The following is a 16885-nucleotide window of genomic DNA, read 5'->3' on the forward strand; positions in this document are numbered from 1 at the left end:
TTATATAATTAGACATGCAATACAAATAATTATTGTATGTTGTTTTGTATATTAATATTAAAGGAGAATTGTATATTATAAATTTAAAAACTTGTGGTTTTTGCGCACATAAAAATTATATAAAGCAAGAATAATATACTCTATAATTTACTATTTCCTCATTATGAAAAATCACTTTATGTAATAGTAATAAAGTGTATTTTAATTATATATCGAAGTATTTAATGTTTTAATTACATTTTATTTATTTTATTTAAGTAATTAATCGTATATTTTAATTATACATTTTGCACATAAAAATCACATTAAATAAAAGCACTTGTACAATACAGAAGTCAATGTTTAATTTTAAAAATCAGTTCAAGTAAATATGTTTGATAAAAAAGAAGTAACAAATATATATATATATATATAGTTTTATTAAATGTTTATTTAGCAATTACGTCTTCATGTATGAATAAGAAATGTAGCATACATATTTACTTTTCGTGTGTGTGTGTGTGTGTGTGTGTGTATGAATGTATGTGTATGTGTGGTCAGAGATACGAATATATAATACTAACTGACGGGATAAAACGCGCACGGAATTATTTATCAATTTAAAAACTTGAGGCAAAATTTTCGATAATTATTTGCGTGAAGTTAACATACAATAGTCCGTCATTCTGTACTTATCTTTATCTATATTCCTAATAAGCTATTAACACTTTTTTTTATTCTTTTTGTGATATTTTTCATTTTTTTTTGTATTTTTATATTTTTCATGTTGTCCATTATCAAGTCAACACTAAAGAACGCATTTATTAGCAAAATCTCTTCAATGTTAACTGATTGGGGATTACCAAATTATACTATTACTTATACTTAAGAATCTATACCAGTAAAGAAAAAGTTATAAGATAAGGCTCTCTCTTATAATATAACGATGAATATGATTTATAGTAATCCTGTATCTCTTCCAATTTAAAAAAAAATGTTAAAAACCGCGAAATATTTTGTTCTTTTCGATTATTGGTATAACATACTGTTTCTAATCAAAAATCTCAAATTAGCAATGTGTTGTGCTACCAATTTTGCATTTACTTCTTATAATAAGTGCTAAATTGGAGAGCACTGAACTTATTCGAACATATTTTATAAAAATTATTCATAAAGATTTTTAAATCAATGCAGTTAACAAAATTTTTGTTTACTTCATACTTTCACAGTTTTTTACTTAACAGAAACTTTAAACTATCAGAACTGCAAAATAAAAATAATTACATCTTGTAGTTACATATCTGTTATAAAGAATGTCAATTAATTAATTATAAAGAATATCAATGTCAACTAATTTATGCACCTTAGAAAGGATAAAAATTAACTCATTGAATGAATTTCATGAGCGCACGCAAACAACGCAAGTATTAAATCTAGATTACACGTGATCAATAATACTTACAAATAAGAAAATGTACCTATATTAACGAAGAATATTGCGGTGATACCCAATCTGCCACAATTAACATTGAGATATATCGATAATAAATTTTCTCTAAAATTTAACAGTTTGTCGTCGCATTCAGTTGTTAATACGCGATTCCAAATTCCGTCAAATTTCGTCACGTGGGAAGCTTTGTCAGCAGCTTATATGCTCTTACAATAATTATTAACATTGTGTTCAAGAGAATGAATCGATATACCCATCGAAAGCCTTTTATGTACGCATTCTACGTATTCCCGACTATATTTTTTTATTTCTCTATCAAGCCTCTTAAATTTAACGCTAAGGTGTTTTCTGTGTGATCACCTAATGTAAATTTGTTTTTACATCAAATTTTTATAATGTTCAATTTTCTTGTCGAAACTTAAATTCCTAAATTTTAATTAAATAAAAACGCAAATTATATATATATATAAGAAAACTTATAAATATAAGATAAACATTAAATAATTTCTAATTGTCTCCTTGTCAGAATTTCATAACTATATGTGGCGGTACCTGTAAAATAAAATATAACAAAATCTAAATAATACCTGAAATCATATAATAAATGTATAAAAAAAGAAACATGTAATTAATAAATAAAATGCGGTTAAATAAATAAATAATATAAATAAAGTTGCAGAAGAGAGATTTCAACTTTTTAATATCTCTTCTCTCGACTCAATACCTACGCGTTAAATTTGAGAGAGGCCAAACTGCTTTGCCGATTACTCGATGGCATAGAGCATGTAGAGATTGCCAGCATCACTGCCTGGCGGTACCAAGGCATGAGTTGGTGGCAGGACCGAGAAGCCCAAGAACATGAAGGTACGAACCAGCATTGCTAGACCATAACAACAGAATGATTTAGACGGTGAATCTTTTTCGTCGACGCAAAAATCTTCGACGTTCGTGCCGAAGAACGGCAAGCGACAAGTACCTCGATCTGATCTATCTTTGCGAAGGCAGACAATGATATTGGTACAACGCAGTGTTTCTTCGGCGTATTCTAGGAGCGAAAGAAAGCCCTCTTTTGATCCTTCGGGCAGAAGGCAGCTCGGTACGCGAATGTATAGACAACGGCGCCACGCTACTGTCTCCCATTCGACGGATGTACTCTCGGTCAAGTGGAGAGTGAACGTTAGACGCAATGGTTCGTTACTTCTTACAGCTTTCAACAATTCATCCTCCTATGGATCGTGAGAAAAAGAAATTAGAACTTCGTCCATCGAAAATTGACTTTATTTCGCATTTGCAATCATAAATAAGTTATTTTTCGTTTCTAAAAGTGGTTTCTACTCTACCTCCTCCTTAAGATACGTACTTGCACAATGTGGGAGCTCACAGAGAGCTGACTCTGCTTGATCCCCACGCCGCGGCTCTCTGTGTTGACTGTAGATACAGACAATGCGGCATGGGGCACATCAGGACCACCACAGAGGCCCCACGCCCAGCGTTATACAGTAATGCTGTTGCAGTCTAGAACCTTCTTCTAGACTTTCGTCCATGCATTTACTAGACATTTCACTGAAACATTTTAAAATTTTTTAAATTAAATTTAAGTTAGAGTTAAACATTATAATATAATTAACACACATGCAAAATGTACATAAACAGATAAGAATGCGAGTATAATTCCGGAAAAGGAGGAAAGATAATAATAATAAATTAATACGCAAATATGTTTATTTCTTTTTCAGCAAATGTCTGATCGGTATCACGAGATAAGAGATAAGTTATTAAAGAGGATGACGTATTTGGGACATAAACAGTAGATAGATATACTGCCAAGAATCTTGAAATGTTTGATGAATGAGTACTCATGTAAATTTAGGATACATTCAACAAATCAGGCCATCACTTCGTTTTGCATTAGATTTTTCTACATTAACAATTTGATGATGAAAATGTATAAGAATCATAAAAATCATCAACGCCACTAAATGGATAATATGTAATTTCCTAATTACATTCATAAAATGTCGTTTCCTTGAGATTATTTCGAGAAGGACACAAAACAAAAACGGATGTCTATACCTTGGCATTTTGAGCGGAAATTTCTGCTCAAAATATGATGCAGAAAAATCTACAGGTTCACTGAGCTGATAACGCGATCGTTTTTTCGAAGGAGAAAAAATTTCGAGCAACATCCACGCGCGGTTAAAGGGAAAAGGAGCGACTGCCGCATCGCGCGGTCGACGTATGCGATTTATAAGGTGTGTACAAACGCAGATAGACCACATTACCGGACCCGTTCCGTTATTGTCGGTCGCGTATCGGCGTCATTAAAACGGGCATCTCGCCAGACAAATAACGCGTATATTTTTGCGCTTTGCTAACCGAGAGAAGCTGCTTTTGCTTTACATCTTTTACACTCCTGGCCGGATTACTTCGTGACACGAATGCTAAATGCAACGCCTTAGTGTTTCGCCTATTGACATTGGAAAATGTCGCGGCTTACGTAAGTAAGCACTTGCAACATTTTGTAAACGAGCGGTTTAATTGTGCGTCGCGTAATAATTTATAAATAATGTCTCAACTCTCGTTTGCCGCGCATTATCCAACAGATAACACGAATAGTTCATTGTAGAACCACAATTAATGAGATCATTTCGCAGTCATTAATATTATCGTATCGTCTCATAAGTAGTATAGAGTCATTAGATAGTGAATGTATTCTAGGAACGCATTAATATATATTATAAAAATTTACGATAACAAGAGAGTTATGCGATAAATAAATTGCGATAGTCATGTCTCGTGTTTTGAACATTGTGATTAATTAGTTAGAAATTATCTCGGTGCATAAATTTGATACAGAGATAAAGAGGAAAATATTGATACATTATCAATAAATTTTTAAATACTTTCCTTCATATAATCTTATTCAAAATTCCAATTGCAATCAGTATCACTCAAAATTATAATTCTAGACTGATTGTATAAGATTCTGAAAAATTGATGATTGATGATAATTTTATCGAGCTACTTGAGCTCTGATCTAAAATAATACGCAACGATAAAATGGAAACTTATTATAATTAATATCAAACGCACCAAAAAGCTTAAAAAGTTCAAGATATGATTAAAAATAATTTCCAAGCTGAAATGTGTTATCGATACGTAACTATAGGTCATCTATTTACGTTCAAACGTTTAATATAGCACAATAATATTCATCATCAGCTGTAATATATCAGAATGAGATAAAACCCACAACTATGCGCGTCATTGTTTGACATTTTAACAAAAAAAATATATATATATTTATACGCACATATTTTACCTATAAGAAGAAAGCACAAAAGACAAAACTTAACGAGAATAAATCTGCCTTTGTTCCGTGACAGTTCGCGCAACGACCTTGCGTGTTTCTTGTGTTCTGAGTTCGCGTTTTATTAATCGTTCTGGAAGCTTCTCGGCGTTGATTGGCAAATTTGATTAAAGAGAGACGTTCTCAAGCTTGTAATATATCAATTGTATTCTACCACGGGATGAAGTGTTTTTTTGACGTAATAATATTATTGTTCTCGATCAGCCGATCGTTTGACGTAGAGATTCGTCTTAAAGTGGCTACATCGAACGAGAACTATAGAAACATTTGCATTTGTTTTATTTGTATCGATTACAATAAAAATCTTGTAAAAAAAAAAGAAACAAACACGACGAACATTTCAAAATTCATATATTTATTTTCTCGTTGCTTGTTCGGGTCGGACATGTATTTCCCGTTGCACGGACAAAAGGATGACTCGCCCCACTTATTGTCCATAACTATTGGTCACAATAAGGTGACTCGCTAAATATAATTCATACAATTGGTAGAAATTGCGTAAGAAACATTTGCGCAATAGCGAGAAACTGTTTTTGAAGAGAACGTTTTAGAATTATCAATAATGTAACATGTTTCTTATCACATAGAACGACACACCAAAAATAGAAATCGCGATACTTCGAATGTAATACTCGATTGTGAATTTGTGAATTAAAAATGTAGATTTTTTCTCGTATAACAAATTTATTGAATTTATTTATTAAGAAAATTATTGATGTTTTTTGAAAATCATGAGTTTTATGTATAATATGCATGATAATAGTGGCGAAATAATACATTTAATTTATTCACAACAAAGTAACTGAAGTATGAGACAGAACTTCATCCTATTGTCCACATATCACCGCGATATGACGAGTGCAATTTCATATCGAGGATCACGTATGCGTTGTGTTATCGTATATATGCCTCTGATTGTGAGCAAAAAAATACGATTGGACGAAACGACTCGTCGTGCATTTCTCTCTTGATTCATTTGGATCGTTACACACTCGTAACGTTGGATTTAGAACAATTGATAATAATTTCGATCGCGGCTTTTAAAAATAAATAACGTTTTGCTCGCGATGCCGAAAGATGTAACCATAAGATAAAGCGGCATTGCTGTATATCGATTGACCGAGACACGAGGCAACTTGATGTGTAAAAAAGAAAGCCAATGTCGCTGTTCTAACAGCCTATCGTTCGTGTTTCACACGAATGAGCACGATCGTGTTTTAGTAGAGTGAACCATATAAATCACACACATTTTCATTATTAATAGAGTGATAAAGCTAGATAATTTTACATAGAACTACTTGACACAGAATGAAAATAATGAAATCTTTTTTCTTACGAAATTTTCAGTGAAAATTAATGAATAATCGTATAACTGATCGATATCAAACGCAGATGAATTAGAAAATTATTATACAAATTAAACATAATAAAATTACAAATATACAAAGTATAAATACTCGAGTATTTTATTTTTTATTGACACTACGATTTTTTTTCAAGCACGAGCACTGATTAGATAATGTGTAAGAATTTAACTCTATCTTTTTAGATTTTTTTAATATGAGATAGATTTCAATATAAAAAGACATGACTTTGCAGTAAATTTTATATCAAATAGCAGAGATAAAGACAAAGAATAAACGCGTGTGAGAAACGTTCCTAAATAAAAAAAATTATCCTACGCTGATTACGCATTATTAGCCGTAATTTTAAGTTTTTAATCGAGAAAGCTTATAGAAAGATTACGCATTTGAGGATATAGAAAGCTGCATATAGCTGCGGAGTAAAAAATCGCATATTCATAAATACTTTCAAAGTCTAGATAATCCAGAAAAAAACACATCATTTCTAAATATACTCTTTTTGATAACTTGAAGAGATGCCTGATAATTATTTAACATATATGTATATGTCAATAAAAATATACTTGTACTTTGATCTTGCTAATTAATTATCATTATTTTTCATCAGATAACATCATATATTATCAAGACTCCCACTAGAAGATAACGTTATCGGTTTTTTTTAATACAATTATACGAATAATTGTGAACTGTAAATTACAATGCACAGATATTTCGACTCAAAATACGCTCTTATTTTGAAAACTATCTACAGCTGGAGAAATGTCAAAAATGTTCGGTCCTCGTTGACGTGATTGTCTAACGGAACAGCTGATGAAGATGTACTGACAATATATATATCGCATATACCTATTCTACGCATCATCTTGATCTCTACGAATGATTCTTGAAAGAAGCGTCTCGTTCGCATGCTTGGCATTGTTATCACAGTAGGATCGAATAACAATCTCGAATAATCCATTCATTCAGAGTCGCATTCTTTTCCAAACGATTCGATAACAATAACCATATTATATATGTATCTGACGCAAGCTGTTTTGTATTACAATCACCCAACGAAGAAACGACAATAGTCGCACGAAATAAGATCTGGCAGCTTACAAATAAATGGAGGACCCGAGCACAAAGATTGCCGTAACTATTGTCGATAGAGTAAATATACATAAGTCGGAAATGTAAGTCAACGTTTAGGCTGTATTGCATTTACGTCAATCAATGTGCTTCGATTTACGACTCTGTCAGCAATTGGTTACGACAGGTCATTGTGTTCGGGTCCAGAAACAGAGACAGACAGAGAGAGAGAGAAAGAAGAGAAAAAATAGCAGGAAAGAATTTAAAAATAAATAAAAAAAAAAATATTAAAATTGCTGATGAGAAAGGACGCGAGATGCAAAATGGCGACTTGCGGAGAAGGCGAGACAAAAATGGCGTAGTTACATGTACTAGTCGTGCTGCCACTCACCAATTACTGGAAATTAAACTCGGCATTATCGGCTTTTTACTACTTTCACTATTACTTAACGACAGACTGGAGTTAATACTCATACTTCTTTCTTCGTAAAATTTTGGCGGCTTTTTATGCACTGCTTCACAAAAAAATATTCGCTGGAATAGCGATCGACGATGTCGGAGACTGATTATGATAGCTCTCGTTCCTACTGGAACGCGCAAGTCAAGAGCGTTCGTTACAGCGTTTCAAGTGACACTGCTGGAGCGTAGCAGCGGGGTCGACCAGTTCCCGAAGTTCCGCGGATGGCGCCACACATCGGTTTGCTTGCGTCACGTGACGTTTCGGGGGAGGAATCTTCCGCCAATCAAACACGCGATAGATATCCACACGTGTCAACCGCGAATTTTTAAATCGAAAATATCAAGCATTCTTTAATTTTGATTATCGAAAAATTTACTTCTAAATATCAATATATATTAATATATAATTAATTAAATTAATATCGATAAAAATTTACTTCTAAATATTAATATATATTAATATATAATTAACATTAAATGTCTAGATTGAATTACATAATTAATATATAAATGATTAATATATAATAACAAAAAAAATCCTAAATCTTTAGATATAATATATATGTAATCTCAGTAAAAAAAATAGAAAAAAATTATTATACCTATTCTAATTTATTTAGAAGACGAACAGTCACTATAGTTTCAGAATATTAGAGCAACTTTTTATTCATTGCAATGTACAATATCTTTTCTTGCGCATCTTTTCGGAGACACAAATACGCGCGCTCATGCATAAATAAATAAAGTAAATACTCTCCGCGGTCTTTTTCTAGGATATATATAACTAGGAAATATGGAAGATTCTCTCGAACGTACATTCTAGCCACATAGAGGATATATTGAACTCGATAGAGGAAATGGATAAAGTACATAGGCCCGTGTATCGGCGTAAATCAAAATGATAGGCCTTCACTCTTTGCGAAGACCAGATATCTTCAAATTCTTTCAAATATATCTTACAAAAATTTGGAATGTCCGAGGAATTCAGATATCTCGCTAAAGATTGTACAACAGGCTGGTTGTCGTACTATCAATATCACTAAATGCTCGTAAATCGGATATACGTCAAGGCACAATGCGCTAGATTGTTCTTTATCTACCATTGTTTAACTAATTTAGACTCTTATATAAAAAGGGTTAACCTCCTTCTCTCTCACAGTATACATAATAAAATAGTGTTTACGTTACGATTCCATCGAGATAAATCATCCATCGTATAGGTACACATACTATGATATGATATTTCAAAAGTAAAAAATGCTTCAACAGATTCAATGGCAAAGTAAACGAGAATAATGATAATAATACTCTCTTACATGTAATTAAGTAGCTACTTAGCCGCACATCACCTGGCGAACAAAGTCTTCATAATTAATATTACCCTGTGAATCTTCATGACCTGCCAATAATGTTTCTACTTCTTCATCGCTGAGTTTTTCACCTGTAATAATATGCAAAATAAACATATTGTATACATATACATATTGTATATAACTTTTATTTCCAAAAAAAAAAACATTTGTAATACATACCAAGCGTTGTCAGAAGATGTCTCAACTCTGCAGAAGATATAAAGCCATTGCCATCCTTATCAAAATGACGCAGGCCTTCGATAAAGTCATCTGCTGTGTCAGATGTACGAGACTTACTGATCGCCTGGTAAATCGGCAAAAATACTTCAAAACTGATACGCTCATCTGGTTTATGTTGATGGGTGAACTTCTTCACGTCCGATTCAGTTGGATTTTGACCGAGAGCGCGTAATGCGTCGCCAATCTGGGAGACATGGATCTTTCCATCCCCACGGCTGTCAAACAATTGAAATGCCTCCTGAAATTCTACAATGCAATTCTACGTTTACTTTCCACCACACAATACATATCTTGTGTATGCATATGTAACAAAAGAACTTTAAAGCGTTAAATTTGCTAAAATTACTTCTGCAATATATAGAAAATAGAATAAAAAATTTATATAATTTCTTTTGCTTTAAATCTGTTTTAGAATACGCTATAATTAAATCATTCAAAATTTAGAAGATTGTGACAGTCTACTAATAAATAGGAGCGTTTACCCTCCATAGATGACATCATTCTATTAGCCAATTCCTGATAGCTGTAGCCATACATCTTGCACTTTTTGTAAGAGATAAGATTTACTATTCAAAGCAATCACTACACACGAAAATACTAGAAATTTACTTTACATAGACTGATCTATTCCTAATCACGTTTTGCATAGGCGAGGCACCCGACTCGCGAGAATTGAAACGCAGAATAATCGGTAAATCTCTGAAAGAAGGCGGGGATCGCGATTAAGTCGTCGGCGACTCGCTTTGAAATACCGAACCATAAAAGGCAGTCCTCGATGGGCACGCGCGTGCCAGGTTCTAAAAAGGCGATGATACTCTTGACCTGAATTAAAAGCCCGGGGGAAAAAGAGCGCGACCCCCCTTGATCGCTCGCCTCTCTCGAGCCCGCTTTGCACCGAACTGTTGCACACAGTCGCCTTCAGACTTACCGGCCAGCTGATCCTCGGAGTAAGACGCCTGCGAACATACATGCGATATTCGTTTAGACGCATGCTTGGCGCACTTCTATAATCTTCGACGGTTTTCTCTCACGATACTCACCATCGTCGGGCACTCGTTCGGTGATGAGCGACAGCAACAAGGAATGACAGATACACACGTCACACGCGGATCTACGTATCAGGCGGTGCCCGGTGAACTCTATCTTGTCGCGTAGGAAAGGCACTTGGCTTTCGCCAGTGGTGACGTAGAGCGGAAGTGAGTCACGAGCTTGGATCTCGAGTGAATGCTTTTCTCTCCTGTTTTTTTTTCCAGCTCGAGCTCCCAAATATTGTGGATTTCGTCAAACGCGCAATTGCTATGCGACTGTCACAGAGCCTCTGACATCGCTCTTGACAAGCTGTCAATTTTCCTTCAATTTCGCTGACAGACTGCAGAATTTTCAGAATGGCGCCATCTCTTGACATCTTCTCGGACTACAGCTTTGGCGCGACATCTAGCAATGAAACGTCCAATTACAATCTTTTTTTAACCGCTGATATAACCTGATGCGCATGAAGCGACAAAAAATTTATATGTATAATAATATATAATATTATATATTATATATAATTATTATATTATAATTATTTTTATATTAGATTATATAATAATATAATAACATACAATATTGTATGTAACGTGAACTATAAATTTTCTAAATTTGCTTCTGCGAAATATTTCATGTAATGTCACCCACAAGTTATCTGAAGACCTCTTTTGGAGTAACTGTGAACCACGCATTTATAATTTGCAAGTTACGGCGAGTGCATCGTGTATATGTGCTATAAGCATTTATTTATCAGTCGACTTTGTAATAAGCAAACGTGATAAAACCGGATAAAATTTGATTCGCACATTACAATCGATAGGTTTGTGCCAGAATGCTGTGTACAAATCCCGGGCAATTTCATAGATAGAAGATGTTTCACTCACGTGTTTGGCATAAAAAATGTTTTCATTACTTAGTAGCCTTCGTAACTACGTATTTTTTCATTTCTACCGATGGCATTATTCCTGAAGAACAGCTGACTTTATGCGGCGCGATTAATAAGCGCAGGTAATTACTCTAATTGGTTTTTTTTCTTGATTAAGCATTTTAACGATGCATACTTCGATGAATTATTTTTTCCCATATTTTTATCTTGTGATTTTTAATCCTTTCTAAATGTTTAGCTACATTATTTTGTATATAAATACAAAAATTGAGCGAATACTTAAACACAAATTTAATTAAGCACTTGTTAACCTTTTATCCATCCTTTGTTATCTTTTGTCTTTTGAGGATTTAAACAACTTAATATACATATATTCATATATAAATAATAAAATAATATATAAATCTGAATTTCTATTGAAAAAAATAAAATAAAGTCTATAAAAATTAATTTTTACACTGTAGTTTTTAAATTATAATGCTTGAGAATCAAATAGAGGAATAACTAATATTTGACATAAAAGTTAAAATTGGATAGTGAACTGTTATTAATTGTTAGCATTTTGATATTTGTCATCTGATTCTTTTTAAAGAATAAATTTATCTAGTTTTCTATTTCTAAAAAAGTATATGTTGTGTTCGCAGTTTGGTGTTTGTCAGTACATTAGATGGGAAGATATCCGCACTTGACGCTGGCAATCATGGACAAAAACAATGGACTTTGGATTTTAATGAAGGACCAATGTTGTCATCCAGTATTCATAACAAAGAAGTAATTTTTTTATAAATATTATCTTCTAATATTAGATATTATAAATTTGTGTTTATTACTTCTAAATAACAAACTATAAATAAATAACAAACTATTTTCTAAAACAAATCATGCATTAATAATTTAAGATCAAATGTTAATTCACAGCTTAACAATAATGGACAATGGATACGTCTCATCCCTTCTTTGAATGGTGGCTTGTATAAATTTGATGGAGAAACTTTGGAATCAGTGCCATTATCGACTGATCAATTATTGTATTCATCATTTCACTATTCTAATGATTTAGTCTTCTCAGGTGGTAAAACATTGCATACTTATCGTAAGTATTGTAACTATAAACATATTAGATATCTTATTAAATATAAATTATTTTTATAACAATCAGATCAATTTAAAATTGATGTTTGTCTCAATAAAGATATAAAAGCATATGCAATTTTTGAGTAATTAAAAATACAAAAAACTTTAGACAGCTAATTACAAGTTTTATTTGAAAATATAAATAAAAAATTGTATTTTTTTCATTAATTTTATTTAATTAAATAAACTTAATAGCTTTTAATAAAATTTTAATTTAAGATTTAGTTATAAAGATATAAAGATTGTAGAAAATTGTAATCTTCTCAACTTTTTTATTTAAAAAAATCTCTTAAATTAATCCAAGAAACTTTAATTATAAGAATGTCTAGTAACGTTTTTACAGATTCATGCATATATAAAGTTATATATAATAATTAATATGAAATTAATATATATAAAAATAAATTAATATACAGTTTTTTATATTTGTCAACAAAAATTCATTTATTTTTGAAAAACTTATATATTTTCCATATTGAAGAATTTATATTGTTGATATTATATAAATAACAAATATTCTCTAATAGGTGTATCAGCTAGCACAGGAAAGCTTTTATATGCATGTCATGTTGCTGAATGTAGGAACAATACAGATCGTGAAGAACATTTAGAATATGATGTACTTATTGTTCAACGTTTCCAACAAACTGTACGAGCTATAGAACCTCGTACAGGTAATGAAAGGTAAAGTGATATAAACTATGTATTTTTATTACATACATAATTTATGTTAAAAAAATAGGATGTATGTACCACAAATTAATAAAATAATATTATTTAAAGATGGAACTTTAGTGTTGGACAACATAATCTAATGTTCACATCTCGTGAAAATGATCCTAATATTCTAGACATAGACATCAAAGTGGTTATTTCAGAAGGCTTGATTTGGGCTATTAATAAAAGCAATCCTACTGTTAAGTTGTGGCAACATCAGGTTAGTACAACAGTTATAATTTTTAATGTATAAAAATGATAAATGGATTTTATTTTTTATAGTTTGATGTACCAATTGTTTCAATATGGCGCGAACACACATCCAAAACTTCTATAAATGAAGGATCTCTGGAAGAAATTAATTTATTTGATGATTCTCAGTGGATCTGGAGATCTGCGCATACTACAGATCCAAGTTTATATTTAGGCATGCATGAAAGGCAATTATATGTGCAAGAAAATTCCAAATTCCTTAATTCATTGGATTTGACTGACAACTATGTTAAAAATACTAAATATTCTTGGCAACCGCACCCAGCAGATGGTATGTAAATTAAACTTTAATATATTCTATTTTTTACATTTGGAAAACTATTTATTATTAATGTGTATACAAAATATTATTTCAGTGACAGCTCTGACAAGCCCCTTACCAAAAGAAAGTAATGAAGTTTATATTGACACAAGTGAAGCACACAGCGCAACTGCATTGTCTGTGTTATATAATTCAGATTATATTAATGGTAAATCATGCATTTATAGATATGCTATCTTTAAAATTATTGATACATGATTGCCATAAATATAATTACAATATAGTTATATAAATAAATTATAATAAAAAATATAAAAAGTTAGAATAATTCTAGATTTAGACAAATTTAAAAATTATGTATTTCTTTTGTAGGTAATGGATTTTTTCTGTATTCAAGCGATCATCTTGAGAAAAAAATTGAAGATAATATTATAAAGAATAACAATAACATCAGCATAAAAGAAACTATAGAAGAGGAGACTAATACACCTCAAATTATAGTATCGTTTTGGTATTGGTGGTAAGTTCTGTTTAAAAATTTTGATACACACACATGCATATTTATACACAAAAAAAATATCAATTTACAATTAATATTATATTATTATTAGGAAAGAAGTTTTAATAATATCAATTACAACTGCCTTTGTGGTGAATTTTTTCTTAAACCAACATTTATTAAATGTAACAAATGCTACTAAGAATACTATACTTCCAGTAAGTAAAATTATAAACTTTTCTAAATGTAGAATTAATTGAATCTTATTTTTCTTTATTTTAATACCAATCTTTTATTAGATCTATTTTCTCTTTGATTTATTTAGAATTATCTTAAACAAGAATTATATATTTCAGCCTTTAATAGTAGAAGGGCATATAGAAACCAAAAGAAATGATTCGATTAATGAAAGCGAGAATGTGAATAATTTTAAATCGCGTTATCTAACAGATTTTGAGCCAGTTGATTGCTTGGGAAAAGGAGGGTATGGTGTTGTCTTTGAAGCCAAAAATAAAATTGATGATTGCAATTATGCTATCAAGAGAATTGCTTTGCCAAATAGGTCAGTTCCTAATTGTATTTATAGATAAGTGATATATTTACGAGAGTAAAATTTTGATGAGCAAAAATTTCATAAAAAAAATATATTTCAGCCGAGATTCAAGAGAGCGCGTAATGAGAGAAGTGAAAGCATTGGCTAAATTAGATCACCACAATATTGTCAGATATTTTAATGCTTGGTTGGAGTGCCCTCCTAGTGGATGGCAAGAGGAACATGATCAACAATGGATTAATAAATTAAAATTGTCATCTGCATTCCCTTCAGAAGTAACTCACACTGAAACCAAACCTAGTGATTCAGTGTACATCAATGTTTCTCAAACTGATCCCTCTTCTGTAGACAGTGCCTGTGAAGCTTTGGAATTAAATAATGTAGATATGAATGACGATTCACTTGTTGTATTTGAAATGTCAAATGAGAAGCAATACGATAACGATGCAGTTTGTATTGATGCTTGTAGTACTGATAGTTCAAACTTATCCTTTTCAAATAATGAAGCTGAAAAGGAATTGTCTAATATTAATGATACTAATGATCATTCTGAAAGCATTGTGTTTGCAGAGACTGATAATAATATTGTTCATTCCGAAAGCATTGTGTTTGAAAAAACAGATAATAATATTATAATAGAAGAGAAAAAACACAAACGTCAAAAGTCATTTTCTTTAAATTTGAATAAATCAAATAATCATAAATCAGCAAAAATGTTCCTATATATACAGATGCAACTGTGCCAAAGACTCAGTCTCAGGGAATGGCTAAAGCAGCACATAATAAGAGATTTCACTCGAGTATTAAATATTTTCCAGCAAATAGTAGATGCTGTGGAATATGTGCATTTACAAGGATTAATTCATCGAGATTTAAAGGTAATGTCTCATTTAGGTGATACAACAAATCTTTTATTTAATTATATTCTATTTTATAATAAAATTTTTACAGCCATCAAATATATTTTTTGCTTATGACGATAAAATAAAGATTGGCGACTTTGGCCTTGTAACAGCAATGACTGAGAGCCATGATGCGACTCGTACACCTTCAGCAGAGAATGAAAATGTCACTTTAAAAAATAGTATACATACTGCATGTGTTGGTACACACTTGTATATGTCACCAGAACAAATTAATGGCCAAATGTACAACTACAAAGTGGATATTTATTCTTTAGGAATAATTTTCTTTGAACTTCTTATACCATTTTTTACTGATATGGAAAGAATAGTTGCACTTTCGAATCTAAAAAAATCGATTTTTCCAAAAGATTTTGCAGAGAAATATTATGCTGAGGTAAGGCAGTTAACAGTATATATGTATATTAATTTTACAAGATTAATTAAAATTGTACATGTATTATATTATAAATAAAATATAATAAATCTGATTTTATTTGTTACAGTATAATTTGCTTAAAATGATGTTGGATAAAGATCCTGCCAAACGACCTACAACTTTAGGTATTAAAGCAAGAGCACCTTTACAAAGTTACGAAGTAGCTAGACTTAATATGGATAAAGATTCAAAGTGGCACTTTGAATTGCCACAATTGCTTAGAAATTTCTCTGTGACCAGCAGTAGTAGTAACAGTAATAGTGAATCATCAGAAAATATAATTTAATAATGAAAGAAAATTACAGTTACAAATATTTTTGACATTTTTATTACTGATAAGTAAAAGATTATTTATTATATTTTTTTCATTATATATATAACTTATTTATACTTGTATAAAATCAACTATTCAAGCAATTACATAAAATATTTTGTGTTGCATGTATACATCATGTTATATCAAAAATATTGTATGATTGTAATTCATTTTGATTACTTACATTAATTTACTATATTTGCTTATGTAGTGCAACATAGAAATTTTGTTTGCAAATTGGCAAACTTTAGTAATAACTTCTGATTTTTTATACTTTATTATTATTGTTACATTTTATTAAGTTAAGCTTTTAAAGATCATCAAGAAATATCAATAATCATATTTGTTGTATTATTTGATATAAATATTGAACAATGAAATTATTAACTTTTTTCTCAAATATTTGTTAAAAATATGTTATGTAATAAATTACTTTGGTGATAATTATATATGTAAGTATACTTTATAAAGTTAACAAAAAGCGAATTAAGAATATTTTTTAATAAAAAGTTGTAAAAAAATGTGCTAATTTTTCTTTAGATTCTACAAAATTTAATACGTATCTATTCCTTCCTAATTAAGATAATTTT

The 16885-nt window shown here is 30.9% G+C and overlaps 3 protein-coding genes across 4 annotated transcripts; 1 reads left to right on the forward strand and 2 right to left on the reverse strand.

Annotated features, from left to right (window-relative positions):
- Nucleotides 1-400: 400 nt before the first annotated feature.
- On the reverse strand, nt 401-2921 carry Oda (Ornithine decarboxylase antizyme; the record flags this gene model as incomplete). Its single annotated transcript, XM_029304825.2, has 4 exons — nt 401-1981; nt 2158-2309; nt 2406-2655; nt 2790-2921. Coding segments are annotated over 3 exons (498 nt in total), but the record flags the coding sequence as incomplete, so codon positions are not given.
- A 5412-nt stretch (nt 2922-8333) lies between these two features.
- On the reverse strand, nt 8334-10682 carry Mlc-c (Myosin light chain cytoplasmic). Of its 2 annotated transcripts, XM_029304552.2 has the most exons (4): nt 10326-10682; nt 10214-10241; nt 9226-9531; nt 8334-9134 (listed from the first exon to the last, which is right to left on the reverse strand). In XM_029304552.2, exons 1-4 carry the CDS (start codon nt 10326-10328, stop codon nt 9028-9030), a joined length of 444 nt encoding a protein of 147 aa, XP_029160385.1. In that variant the 5' UTR covers nt 10329-10682; the 3' UTR covers nt 8334-9027. The 2 variants fall into 2 exon arrangements, with proteins under 2 accessions (XP_029160385.1, XP_029160384.1); XM_029304551.2 differs by lacking the exons at nt 10214-10241; nt 10326-10682 and adding an exon at nt 9768-10203.
- Nucleotides 10683-10964: 282 nt separating this feature from the next.
- Nucleotides 10965-16661, forward strand: LOC114932389 (pancreatic eIF-2alpha kinase). Its single transcript, XM_029304550.2, has 13 exons — nt 10965-11322; nt 11845-11971; nt 12119-12293; nt 12862-13018; nt 13118-13271; nt 13334-13595; nt 13681-13794; nt 13959-14106; nt 14198-14303; nt 14442-14647; nt 14739-15516; nt 15590-15937; nt 16047-16661. The coding sequence occupies exons 1-13, from the start codon at nt 11186-11188 to the stop codon at nt 16263-16265; spliced, it is 2931 nt and encodes a 976-aa protein (XP_029160383.1). The 5' UTR covers nt 10965-11185; the 3' UTR covers nt 16266-16661.
- The last annotated feature ends 224 nt before the right edge of the window (nt 16662-16885 follow it).

This window comes from Nylanderia fulva, unplaced genomic scaffold (assembly GCF_048542155.1).
Source record: "Nylanderia fulva isolate GAGA-0341 unplaced genomic scaffold, ASM4854215v1 Scaffold13, whole genome shotgun sequence".
NCBI lineage: Eukaryota > Metazoa > Arthropoda > Insecta > Hymenoptera > Formicidae > Nylanderia > Nylanderia fulva.